The sequence below is a fragment of the Symphalangus syndactylus genome, chromosome 16, assembly GCF_028878055.3.
Source record: "Symphalangus syndactylus isolate Jambi chromosome 16, NHGRI_mSymSyn1-v2.1_pri, whole genome shotgun sequence".
Lineage (NCBI taxonomy): Eukaryota > Metazoa > Chordata > Mammalia > Primates > Hylobatidae > Symphalangus > Symphalangus syndactylus.
In genome coordinates, this window is record NC_072438.2 from 9,624,493 (window position 1) to 9,638,642 (window position 14,150).

Below are 14,150 nucleotides of genomic sequence, written 5' to 3' on the forward strand. Positions count from 1 at the left end.
GGTGCAGGAAATCAACATGGCACATGGATACATATGTAACAAACCTGCACATTGTGCACATGTACCCTAAAACCCTAAAGTATAATAAAAAAAAAATAAATAAAAACAGAGGCCAGGTGCAGTGGCTGATGCCTGTAATCCCAGCACTTTTGGAGGCCAAGGTAGGTGGATCACGAGGTCAAGAGATCAAGACCATCCTGGCAAACATGGTGAAACCCTGTCTCTACTAAAACTACAAAAATTAGCTGGCTATGGTGGTGTGCACCTGTAGTCCTAGCTACTTGGGAGGCTGGGGCAGGAGAATCACTTGAACCCAAGAGGTGGAGGTTGCAATGAGCCAAGATCATGCCACTGCACTTCAGCCTGGCGACAGAGTGAGACTGTCTCAAAAATATATATATATATATATGGAAAATTAAATGTTCCAATAAAATATAACTTTATACACATTGTGAAGTTACATCTAAAAAGTATTTTCAGTGCACTAAATTTTATTAAAAATTGTTATAATTTCTGACCAGCTCACATACTTTATGGAGTTAAAAAAAGAATGAGAAACAAGAAAATTATACCTCTAGCATGAGCACCACATAAAAACAGAGACTTTTTACGGGGAGATTCTCAACAATGATCCATTAGATTTTACAGTAATTACATAAAAATAAGAAAATATAGATAGATTTTAATTCAAAATGTTTTAGGTTTCTAGATTTTCAGTAAATTATCCACAGTATTAATAGAAACTTCTTTGTTCCAATATTGCTATTTTCTTCAGAAAATAGGTATAAAGTCTCATGCAAACACAATTGCTTGCTTCATAATTTTCTTTCTTACACCCAAGCTTTATCTTTAGAGCACAACATTTATATATTTAACTCTATGTAAATTAAAATTAAAAGTCTGTATGTTTGCAGGAGAACATGATGCATGTTCAAAGATAAATATGAAACATTTTTGTAAACCATTCAGGAATCAAGAATGTGTGAATTATAATTATACTCTGATATACTTATTACAATCATAAGATGACCTGTAGTAGAAAAAAGTTGTACATTTAAAAATAATTGAAGTATATAATTAGATTGTGGGTAAGATAAAAGATAAATGCTGGAGAAACCCCATCTCTACTAAAAATACAAAATTAGCCAGGCATGGTGGCACATGCCTGTGATCCCAGCTACTCAGGAGGCTGATTTAGGAGAATCGCTTGAACCTGGGAGGTGGAGGTTGCAGTGAGCCAAGATCGCACCACTACACTCTGGCCTGGGCAACGAGAGTGAAACTCTGTCTCAAAAAAGAAGAAAGAAAAAGAAAAAAAAAAGATAAAGCTTAAGATGAATAACTCATTTACTCTGATGTCATTATTACATATTGTATGCCTGTATCAAAATAACCCATATATACCCTAAATATATACATACACTTAGGTACCCACAAAAACTTTTTTAAAATTTAAGAATAAAAATGCAACATGGGAACAATATTCAGTTTACTTGCTGTTTAAAGCCATTGGAAAAAGAGACTAGAAATGTCATTCAGCTATGTTATCAGATAGTACATTGTTAGCATCTCTTACCTACACCCTTGAGTGAGGTGGGATAGGTGAAATTTGGTGGCATAACACATCATTCAAGACACAATAATTTCTACACATTAACAATTTTATTTAAAAAATTAAGGCCAGGTGCGATGGCTCACACCTGGAATCCCAGCACTTTGGGAAACTGAGGCAGGTAGATCACGAGGTCAGGAGCTCAAGACCAGCCTGGTCAATTTGCTGAAACCCCATCTCTACTAAAAATACAAAATCTGGCCAGGCATGGTGGTGTGCGTCTGTAATCCCAGCTACTCGGGAGGCTGAGGCAAGAGACTCACTTGAACCTGGGAGGCAGAGGTTACAGTGAGCCAAGATGGTGCCACTGCACTCCAGCCTGGGCAATAGAGAGACTTTGTCTCAAAAAAAAAAATTAAGTTCACACATGATCTTAAAAGAGAATTTTAAAATTTACAGCATTTTATTAATTTATTACATAAATGTACAATTGGTGAAACAATTTACTACTAAAATTCAGATTGTTTCTCACAATAATGCAAAATGTTACTCTGAACACCTACTCCATGCATCACTCTAAGTCAACCACAAAAAGCTTCTCTGCTTAGATTTTCTTGAGGCGTCTTTCATTTCTGTTTTTTCTTTCATGTAGAAGTTCGCGAATACTGCCCACTATGGAATTTCTCATATCTCTGATGCAGCAATAATTCATCACATGCTTTCACATAAATGAGAAGACTGAAATACTATAATTTTGGATTTCAATTTTTTGCTTTTCAAAAGATCTATACTTTTTTCAAGTAAAAAATATACTTTGAATGAAATCTCTTCAAAAATCTACTTCTTTTCAACTTATATATGCAGAATTTTTTTTTTTTGAGGTAGAGTTGCTCTGTTGCTGGAGTGCAGTGGCACGATCTTGGCTCACTGCAAGCTCCACCTCCTGGGTTCAAGCCATTCTCCTCCCTCAGCCTCCCGAGTAGCTGGGACTACAGGTGCCCGCCACCACACCCAGCTAATTTTTTGTATTTTTAGTAGAGATGGGGTTTCACCATGTTAGCCAGGATGGTCTCGATCTCCTGACCTCGTGATCCACCCACCTCGGCCTCCCAAAGTGCTGGGATTACAGACGTGAGCCACTACGACTGGCTGACGAAGAAAGTTTCTAACAGGTTTAACTTTGGATTTTTTTACACTTAATACTCTGATTTCTTGTCAAGTGTTAGTTCCTTAGTTCTTTCTCCAGTAAATCCTCTGATGTTTACATAGGCTTAATTTTAGCCTAAATATTTCTCCGCATTTATTGCCTCTACAAATTATCTTCTAATATAAACTTTCTAGTGTTTAAGCTGCAGTTTTTGAACAGATGTTTTTCCACATTTATTACATTTGTAGGATTTTGCTCCAATGTAAATTCTCTGATGCTGAACAAAGTTTGAGCAACTGCTTCTGAGTCTTCCGCTAGTACAAAATGTGTACAGTAAGATCCAGGATACAAGTACAGGTACTACAACCCTCTTTATATTTGTATTCTGTCTTAAGAATACTCTTCTTCGCTTTAATGTCCTATATTTTCTAAAAGGTCTTTCAACAGAAATTACATTTATAATGCTTTTGTTAACTATAAATTCTGATATCTGGTAAGATGTGAGTAGATATTAATGGCTTTTGTATTTTTATATTTGTACAATTGTTCTCACGTATAAATGCTATCACATGCAAAAAGAGATGAGCACTGATTAAAAGTTTTGCCACATCTTTTGTATTTCTAGTTTTCTTCAGTAGTAATTACATACAGTAAGATGTGATGAGAATTTGAAGTCTGCCGGGCGCAGTGGCTCATGCCTGTAATCCCAGCACTTGGGGAGGCTGAGATGGGTGGATCACAAGGTCAGGAGATCAAGACCATCCTGGCTAACATGGTGGTACCCTGTCTCCACTGAAAATACAAAAAATTAGCCTGGCATGGTGGCGAGCAACTGTAGTCCCAGCTACTCAGGAGGCTGAGTCAGGAGAATGGAGTGAACCCGGGAGGTGGAGCTTGCAGTGAGCCAAGATCGTGCCACTGCACTCCAGCCTGGGGGAGAGAGCAAGACTCTGTCTCAAAAAAAAAAAAAAAAAAAAGTTTTTTGAGAGAATTTGAGAATTTGAAGTCTTTGCCACATTTTAAATTTTCATATGGCTTCTCACCAATATCATTTATCTTATGTTTAGAACACAGTGAGGTGTGGTTAAAAGCTTCCTCACATTTTTCACATTAGTAGAGTTTCTCTCCCTTATGAATTATCTTATTATTAGAAAAGATTGAGGAACATTTAAAGACTGCCACATTCTTCATATTGGTAAGACATTCCTCCAGTACGAGTTCTCTTATGTTTAAGAATGCTGGAGTACAGCTTAAAGGCTTTTCCACATCATTTACACTTGTATGGTTTTGTCTCCAGTATGAATTCTCCTATGTACATAAAGGTTTCCAGACTGTCTAAAGGCTTTGCCACATTCTTCACGTGTAGGGTTTCTCTCCAGTATGAATCCTCCTATGTTCAATTAGGGTTGTGGAGCTATTAAAGGTTTTATGATATTCTAAACATAATAGGGTTTCTCACCAGTATGAATTCTCTTACGTTTAGCAGAGTTTGAGGATGAGGTAATGACTTTGCCAGATTCCTTACATTTGTAGGTGTTCTCTCCATTATGAATTTTCTCATGTTTATTCATGGGTGAGGACTGTTTATAGGCTTTCCCACATTCTTTACATTTGTAGGGTTTGTCTCCCATATGAATTTTCTTATGTTCATTCAGGTTTGTGGATCATCCAAAGGCTTTGCCACATTCTTCATATTTCTAGAGTTTCTCTCCAGTATAAATTTTATTATGTTGATTAAGGTATGAGGACCGCTTAAAGGCTTTGCCACATCCTTTACATTTGGGGATTTTATCTCCAGTATGAATTGTCTTATATTTATTCAGTACTCTGGAATGTCTAAATGCTTTGCCACACTCTTCACATTTATAAGGTTTCTCTCCAGTATGAATTTTCTTATGTTTACTCAGGTATGTGGACCATCCAAAGGCTTTGCCACACTCTTCACATTTATAAGGTTTCTCTCCAGTATGAATTGTCTTATGTTTATTCAGGGCTCTGGAACATAAAAAGGCTTTGCCACACTCTTCACATTTATAAGGTTTCTCTCCAGTATGAATTTTCTTATGTTTACTCAGGTATGCGGACCATCCAAAGGCTTTGCCACACTCTTCACATTTGTAAGGTTTCTCTCCAGTATGAATTATCTTATGTTTATTCAGGTCTGTGGACCATCCAAAGGCTTTGCCACACTCTTCACATTTGTGGGGCTTCTCTCCAGTATGAATTCTCTTGTGTTCATTAAGGGTTGTGAACCGACTAAAGGCTTTTCCACATTCTTCACATGTGTAGGGTTTCTCTCCAGTATGAATACTCTTATGTTTATTAAGGGTTGCAGATTGTCTAAATGCTTTGCCACATTGTTCACATTTATAGGGCTTCTCTCCAGTATGAATTCTCTTATGTTCATTCAGAACTGAGGACCTACTAAAGGCTTTGCCACATTCTTCACATGTGTAGGGTTTCTCTCCAGTATGAATTCTCTTATGTTTAGTAAGGGTTGTGGACCTGTTAAAGACTTTGCCACATTCCTGACATTTGTAGAGCTTCTCTCTGGTATGAATTTTCTTATGTTTGGCAATGTTTGAGGATGAGGTAATGATTTTGCCACATTCTTCACATGTGGAGGGTTTCTCTCCAATATGAATTCTCTTATGCTTAGTAAGGGTTGAGGACCTATTAAAGGCTTTGCCACATTCTTCACATTTGTAAGATTTCTCTCCAGTATGAACTTTATGTTTAGCAAAGTTTGAGGATGTGGTAAAGATGTGGCCACATTCTTCACATGTGAAGGGTTTCTCTCCAGTATGAATTATCTTATATTCATTAAAGATTAAATACCATTTAAAATCTTTGCCACATTCTTCACACATGTAGGGTTTCTCTCCAGCATGAATTCCTTTATGTTGAGTTAGGTCTGAGAACTTCTGAAATGACTTGCCACATTCTTTAAAGTGTTTCTCTCCAGTATGTCTTGTCTTACGTTTTTTTGAATTTGAAAACTTACTAAATACTTTAACATGTGCATTACACTGAAATATATTGCTCTGGGTAGTTGACAAGCATTGATTAAATTCACTATAACCTCCTTTCTGCACCTTCCTTTTACAGCTTTTTCTTAATTGTAAATTCTCATGTCCACATTTCTCATATCTTCTTAATATAAGTTTATGGAATGAATCTTCTATCCCCTGCACTGGCAAAAACTCTTGGGTGAAATGAGAACACATAGCTGAAAGAAATCAAAATAAATTATCCCACTTACTAGATTCATATGAATATACTTTAAGAATCTAATACATAAACTTATACAAAGTACGCTGGTAAGATGGCATAACAAAATACCACAGGCCATAATTTCTTCACAGACATATACACGTAACATATACTGATCAAAAATAATATCTAAAAGACGTAGAGGTATGAGTTTTGGAAATTATCTTCAGATCTCAAAAGTGTTTCTCACACACACATAAATATAGATTTACAAATAAATAGAGGGTAAAATTAGGAGAACTTCAATGACTACTCACCTAGGCAGGGTAAAATCACCATTGTTAACACACAAACAAAATAAGTATACAACTTAAAAACAATAGGGAAACAATATGCAGACAGATAAACACAGAGACTCTTATATTGGAAATAGATATATCACTGATCCATATTTGACTTGTGCTCCACAGTCTTACAGTGTACATAGCTGAATGCTGTCATACACAATATTAAATAAAAGCATCCTTTTTGTGTTCCAGATCTCCGATAAAGTTTTCTGCTCTTTCCTATTCAGTATGATTTCAGCAATTAATCTATCATATACAATCTTTATTGTGTTGAAGTACATAACATCTATACCTAATTTGTTGAGTTTCTTAAATCACAAAGACATGTTCAATGTTGCCAAATGCTGCTTCTGCATCAACAATAAAAAATAAAGATTTCTAGTAGCAAACATAATTAAAAAGGTGAACACTCTCTACACTGAAAATTATAAATCATTAAAAAGTGAAAAACATGAAAATTTGAAAGATATATTGCTCATAAAGTTAAAAAATATTATGAAAGTGGCTATGCTACTCAAGGTGATCTATAGATTCAATGCAATCTCTATCAAAATACCAATGACTTTTTTCACAGAAATGGAAAAAAAAATTAAACTTTACAGGGAACCACCAAAGACCCCCAAATAGCAAAAGTAATCCTAAGAAAAAAAAAAAAACAGCTGGAAGCATCACACTACCTTACTCCAAAATATACTATAAAGCTATACTAAGCAAAACAGCATGATACTGGCATAAAAACAGACAGATCAAACTATCCAGTGAGCCCAGTAATAAATTCCTGAACCTAGAACCGTGATTTTCAACAAAAATATCAAGAACTCACATTTGGAAAAAGACAGTCTTTTCAATACATGGTTCTACGAAAATTATTTACATGATAATCAAAAAAATAAAACTAGGCTCCTACCTCTTACAATATAAAAAACTCAATCACAAATAAAGATTTAAATGGGAAACTCAAACCTATAAAGCTATTTGAAATAAACATACAGGAATGCATTACCACATAGTATAGAGAAAAGAATCTGAAGACCTCAAAATCACAGGCAAAAGAAGCAAAAACATGCAAACGGGATTACAACAAACTAAAAATGCTTTGCACAGTAAAGAAAACAATTAACAAAGTGAAGACATAATCTACAGAATGAAATAAAATATTTGCAAAATGTACATGACAAAAGATAAATTTACAGTATAACAAACAACAAAAATAACGCACAATTTAAACATAGGCAAGAGACCTTAAGAGACATTTTTCAAAAGAAATACAAATGGCCAAAAAGCACATGCAAAGATGCTCAACATCACTAATTGTCAGAGAAATGCAAATCAAAACCACAAGATAAGACTTGACTCCAGTTAGAATGGCTGTAATTAGAAAGACAAAAAAAAAGTTAGTGAGAATGAATAGAAAAGGAAATACAGTTGGTGAAATTGTAAGTTAGTAGAGCCATTATAGAAAAAAAAAAACAAGTATCACAGGATAACATATATTTAAACAATCAACAAATGGTATTTTAACACTGTTTCTTTGACTCCTCACCTAGACAATAAACCAGGAACAACCACACACACAAAAAAAAATAATTCAAATTGCTGGATCACATGTTCTATTTTTAATTTTTTAATTAAATGGGATTGCTGGAACATATGTTAGTTCTATTTTGTTTGTAGCTAAAGAAAAAATCAGTATGTCAAAGAGAAATCTACACTCCCATGTTTATTAAAACACTATTTATGGCCAAGGTATTTAATCAATCCAAGTGTCCAAAACTTGGATGAATAAAGAAAATGTAGTATATATACACAACAAAATATTATTCAGCTACAAAAGAGAATACAATTTTGATATTTGCCACAAAACGAACCTGGAGGCCATTACATTAAGTGAAATAAAACAGATACACTGAGACAAATACCAAAAGATCTTACCCATATGGGAAATCTAATATAAACATTTATGAGGAAGGCTTTATGCAACTAGTCTCGACAATCACTTTTTGAATACAACATCAAAGGCTCAGGAAAAAAAATATGGACATACACATGGTACCACATCACTGTATCCAAAATATCCCAAAAATATTCAAGGCAGGACTTTAAATACATATTTACACATGCATGTTAATTATTATTTACAAAAAATTCCTGGAAACAACACAAATGTCCCTTTAGAGATCAATATCAGACTTTTAAAATGTGACATATATACAATATTTTATTTTAAAACAGATATTCTGACACATCTTTGTGGAGGAAAAGTTAAATATTAAATTTGACTCAACTGAACGTGACATAAACAATGGTCACCAAATCCCAGAATGGGTTGTGTGAGCCCGAGGTGTTCATCTAGCACTATTTCAAATAAATTTCTATTTCAATCTATTCCTGTATGTTTGTTATTGAAAAAACAATAGACAATCGCAAAAACAATTTGACCTTTTTGTGTTCCTTGGGTCCAGTCACAAATGGCCCTCGTGACTGGGCCTCATGCCAAACAACTCATTACAAAAAGAGCTAGGGTCCCAGACCATGCCGAAGCTACATGAGACCTCTCTTCGTCTGTGCATGGATGGGTGGCGGACTCTGGAGCCCAGGCTGTTGCTTCCCGGTCTGGTGGTGAATCCTCCACAGGCTGGTGAGTGTAGTGTCTGACTCTGGAGCCCTACATGAGACCTCTCTTCGTCTGTGCATGGATGGGTGGCAGACTCTGGAGCCCAGGCTGTTGCTTCCTGGTCTGGTAGTGAATCCTCCATAGACTGGTGAATGTAAATATATATATCTCCTTTCCCTTCTCCCCTTCCCATGCAATTTGCTTATTATATCATTTGCTTATATATCTGCCTTGCCATTTACATGGGATAAAGGTTGTTTACCCTTAAAGGTATTGTGTATGTGTCTTTTCTTCTCCCCTCACGCGTTTCCCACACAGGACAATCTTACAAAAACAAAGCCTGAGAACATTAAGTAAAATAAGATAGCAAAGAAAAAAAAAACAGACATGGGGGCCGGGCACCATGGCTCATGCTTGTAATCCCAGCACTTTGGGAGGCCGAGGTGGGTGGATCATGAGGTTAGGAGATTGAGACCATCCTGGCTAACACGGTGAAACCCTGTCTCTACTAAAAATACAAAAAAAAAAAAAAAAATTATCCAGGCGTGGTGGCGGGCGCCTGTAGTCCCAGCTACTCGGGGGGCTGAGGCAGGAGAATGGCGTGAACCTGGGAGGTGGGAGCTTGCAGTGAGCCAATATCACGCCACTGCACTCCAGCCTGGGCGACAGAGCAAGACTCCGTCTCAAAAAAAAAAAAAAAAGACATATAATTACACCAATAAGAATATAAAAATCAGTCAAAATTATAGAAATAGTAAGTAAAATGGTGTTCTTCAGGACCTGAAGAGAAAAAAATGGCAGTTTATTGTTTATAGGGTATTAAACTTTACTTTGATAAAATTAATCTAGAGATCCATTTCAAAATAATGTAAATGTACTTAACTCCACTAGGCTGTACACTTGAAAACCTTTAAGAAATGTTATGTTTTTCATCACAACTAAATATTTACATCTACCTAAAAAGGTTACATTTTTCAAAAATCACCTTCAAATAAAAAATGTTTCTCTCCCAGAATAACACATAATCGAACAATACACAGGTGGTAATTTTTTACTGTTTCTTTGACTACTCACCTATAAAAGAAAACAGTGATGACCACCAAAAAAAAAAATTTATAAACCAGGTAGGGGCGCTATTTACACAGGCAAACACATAGATAACTTTTATAGGCTATAGAAATATCTGAATTATACATATATTTCAAATTGCTCCAAGTGAAACCCAGTGATTTTTATTTGAATTAAACACTACATGGTCATAAAAGGTACAGAGTTGAAAATTACCATACAAATATGAGGATTAAAAACAAAAAAAGTAAATAATTGAGGAGAATCTACATGAAAAAAGACTCCCCAGTAAAATAGAGTTTGAAAACAAGAATAAAAAATTCGGACCTATAAAATATAGAATATAGATGTAGATGTACCATAAAAACAATCCTTTAAACAGCTACAGTTTTCAACTGTGACTATGTACTTATGAAGATCCAGCATTTTGAATCTTTGACAGGCAAAGTACAGCAGTAAGGAAAAAAAAAAAAAAAAAAACAGCCGGCCGCAGTGGCTCACACCTGTAATCCCAGCACTTTGGAAGGCTGAGGCAGGTGGATCACGAGGTCAGGAGTTCGAGACCAGCCTGACCATCTCTACTAAAAATACAAAACAAAAAAATTAGCTGGGTGTGGTGGCACATGCCTGTAATCCCACCTACTCAGGAGGCTGAGGCAGGAGAATTGCTTGAACCCGGGAGGCACAGGTTGCAGTGAGCTGAGATGGCGCCATTGCATTCCAGCCTGGGCAACGAGCAAAAAATTCTGCTCAAAAAAAAACAGCAGTTATGTCCTGAAAAAGGAAATTTATGGGAGCTTGGGAATCCATGTCAAGGGTTGTGAACCCAAGACTGAGGAGGGCTGTATTGAAGAGGCATGCCCTTGCTTGAGTGGCATGCTTGCCCATCATGGTCCCAGCTACAGAATAAAATATGTCCAATTTTCATTGTAGACTTAGCTGTAGACCATTTTGTTTTGTGCCTTTAGAAGTTGGTTCTATCTACGATCTCTGAATTAGCCCCAAATCCACTCTTTGCACATGTTAGTCATAGTGTGGAAGAAATCCTGCCCAGACACCCACAGAGAGAAACATCCATCTGTGCCCCTGAATGTAGGCTTGCCAATAATTATTTGATGGTGGATCTTGACGTGGCACTATAAGCTGGCTCCAAGTCCGTGCAAGCAAGTCCAGAAGAAGTTTTTCCTTACCTGGGGCCTGCCAAAAAGCACACCTATATGTGCCCCTGTAGGCATGCTGGCTGACTTTATTCCCACTGTGAATTGTGAAGCAGTCCTATAACCAAGCTCTGGTCTCTGTCATCTAGAGTCTGAAAGAAGTCCTACCCACCTAGAAATCCAGAGGGAGAAATACCATGAACCCAGAAAAAGACCTGAAGACTTTGGTCTCAGCTTTGTATCCCGAAGCAGCCCTATGAATCAGTTTGACACCCTCTCAGCTGTGATCAAGGCTCAGTACTGCTCAACTAGGAACCTGTCCAATGACTAGGTTAGAGCATTTCCAAACACCTCGCAAAAGCGACACAGCAGGAGCCACACCTGCTCACATTGATTATATCAGCACCTTAATCTGCAGATATAACTGGAGGGTATTTTTCCCTCAGTGCCAGTCATATTGATCAACATCTTGAAGAATGTTCAGTCTTCTCAGAAAATAGAATCCACAACTGTCTGATGCCCAGATGACAGGTCTGCCAAGCAGGAAATTCACTGCAAACCCAGTAGTAGTTATGTGACCTGGATTCCAAAGCACTTTATTGCAATCTCAGTGGAAATCTCATCAGCCCAGAAATCCAATAGGAGAATATATTTCCCTCCTCAAACTAGTCTATAATGACTGAAAGAGGTATTTACTCCTTCAGATGCAAGGACATCAAAACAAAGCTTCGCAAATTATGAAGGATCAGGCAAACCTAACAGCATGAAAGGAAACTAAAAATGCTCCAGGAACCACTAACAATAAAACACAGATCTAAAAAATGGCTAACAGAGAATTTAAAACAATTATCTTTAAAAATCTCGATAAGATGCAAAAGTACACAGATTACTGATTTTTTTGCAACAATGCACGAAGAAAACCAATTATAATAAAGAAAGATAAACCATTAAAAAAGAACCAAGGAGATATGCTGGAGCTGAAGTACACAATAGTAGAACTAAAATATTTAACAGAAAGCTTTAACAGGAGACTCAGTTATACAGGGGGGGGGGAAATCAGCAAACTTAAAAGTCATTTGAAAGTTCCTAAATAGGAATTTTTTAAAAAAGTGAGTAAAGCATGTAGCTTCAATAATTGGTTAATGGTATATAATATAAAAAGATGTAAGGTGTGACATAAATAGTGTGTCGAAAGGAGTAAAACTGTTTAATATTTTTATACATAGAAGTTAACTTTTGCTTGAGGCCAAGAGTTCAAAACCAGCCTGGTCAATATAGCATGACCCTGTCTCTAAAATAAATACATGAATAAAATAAAGATTTCAGAAAGCTATTTATTCTTTTTTTAAAAAGAAGCAGTTGGGTCTGATAATGCATGCCTATAAACCTAGCACTTTGGGAAGCCAAGGCAGGTAGATTTCTTGAGCCCAGAAGTTCAAGACGAGCCTAAGCAACATGGCAAAACCCTGTCTCTACAAAAAATACCAAAAAAAAATAGCTGGACATGGTGGCATATGCTTGTAATCCCAGCTACTCAGGAGGCTGAGATGGGAAAATTCTTTGATATTGGAGAGTTCAGGGCTGCACTGAGCTGTGAATCCACCACTGCACTACATCCTGGGAAACAAAGTAAGATCCTATGTGGGTAAAAAAGAAGCTAGATTGTTACCTTAAGCTAGACCTTTTAAACTGAGATATTTTATCTCCCTTGAAAATTACAAAAAAAAAAAAAAAATGTTGAAGATACACACACACAAAAGAAACTAACGCATATAACAAGAAAAACAAAACAAACTCAAACACCATACAAGGGAAGCCAGCATGAAAGAATTAAAAAATAGAAACTACTAAATGGTCAGAAAACAATGAACAAAATGATAGTAATAAGTTCTTATCAATCAGTAATTCCCTTAAATATAAAAAATTTAGTTAGCCAATAAAATCACACTGCTATGGTTTGAGTGTCCCCTCCAAAATTCATGTTAAAATGTAACTGCCATTGTGAGAAAATAAGTGAGGCCTTTAAGAAGTTATAAGGTCATGAGAGGATCAGTATCATTATTCCACGAGTGGGTTAGTCATCATGAGTGGGTCTATCATAAAAGTGAGCTCATGTTGTTATGTGGAAGTTATGATTGTCATCAGATGGGAATGACATGCTCTAGGACTTCTCAGCATCCCAGATTGTGAGCTAAGTAAACTTCTTTATAAATTACCGACTGTAGGACATTCTGTTATTGATGCAAAAAATAAACTAAAACACTCGTGAAATGTCTGAATAGATTTAAAAAATCAACAACGTGCTGTGCACAAACGACTTACTTTAGATTTAAGGAAATACATAGGGTAGTGGTTCAAGGATGAAAAAAATATTCCATGCCAGTCATAACTAAAAGGGTGTAGAAGTGGCTATATTTACATCAGACAAAATAGACTTCTAAAAAAAAAATCTGCCACAAAAAAAAACTTCATGATATAGTGATAAGAGGCTAATCTGTCAAAAGAATATAACAACTAAAAATATATATGTACCCAATATTAGAGCACATAAATATATAAAAATATATTAAAAGAACCGGAGAAACAGAAAAACATAATACTAGGGGACTACATTGCCCTACTTAATACATCATTCAGACAGAAAGTTAGTAAGAAAACAATTGCTTGCATAGCACTATAAAACAACTGCACCAAACAGACATATATATAACATTTCATCCAAAAGAATAATTTATATTCTTCTCAAACACACATGGAACATTCTCTAGGATACATCATAAATCTGGCCCAAAACAAACACAAACAGGTCTTTTTATTTTTTAAAAGACTGAAATCATATCAAGTTGTTTGTGTTTTTTTAGTTTTTTTGAGACGGAGTCTCACTCTGTCGCCCAGGCTGGAGTGCAGTGCAGTGGCGCGATCTCGGCTCACTGCAAGCTCCACCTCCCAGGTTCACGCCATTCTCTTGCCTCATCCTCCCTAGTAGCTGGGACTACAGGTGCCCGCCACCACACCTGGCTACTTTTTTTGTATTTTTAGTAAAGACGGGGTT

The 14,150-nt window shown here is 36.2% G+C and overlaps 1 protein-coding gene across 2 annotated transcripts in view; it reads right to left on the bottom strand.

Annotated features, from left to right (window-relative positions):
• Nucleotides 1–1,589: 1,589 nt before the first annotated feature.
• Nucleotides 1,590–14,150, bottom strand: part of ZNF732 (zinc finger protein 732) — a 36,575-nt gene continuing 24,014 nt past the window's right edge. For both annotated transcript variants that reach the window (XM_055246488.2, XM_063619639.1), the window contains one exon: nt 1,590–5,928. In XM_055246488.2, the coding sequence (XP_055102463.2) occupies nt 4,397–5,928 (1,532 nt within the window). In that variant the 3' untranslated portion in view covers nt 1,590–4,396. The remainder of the gene's footprint in view (nt 5,929–14,150) is intronic.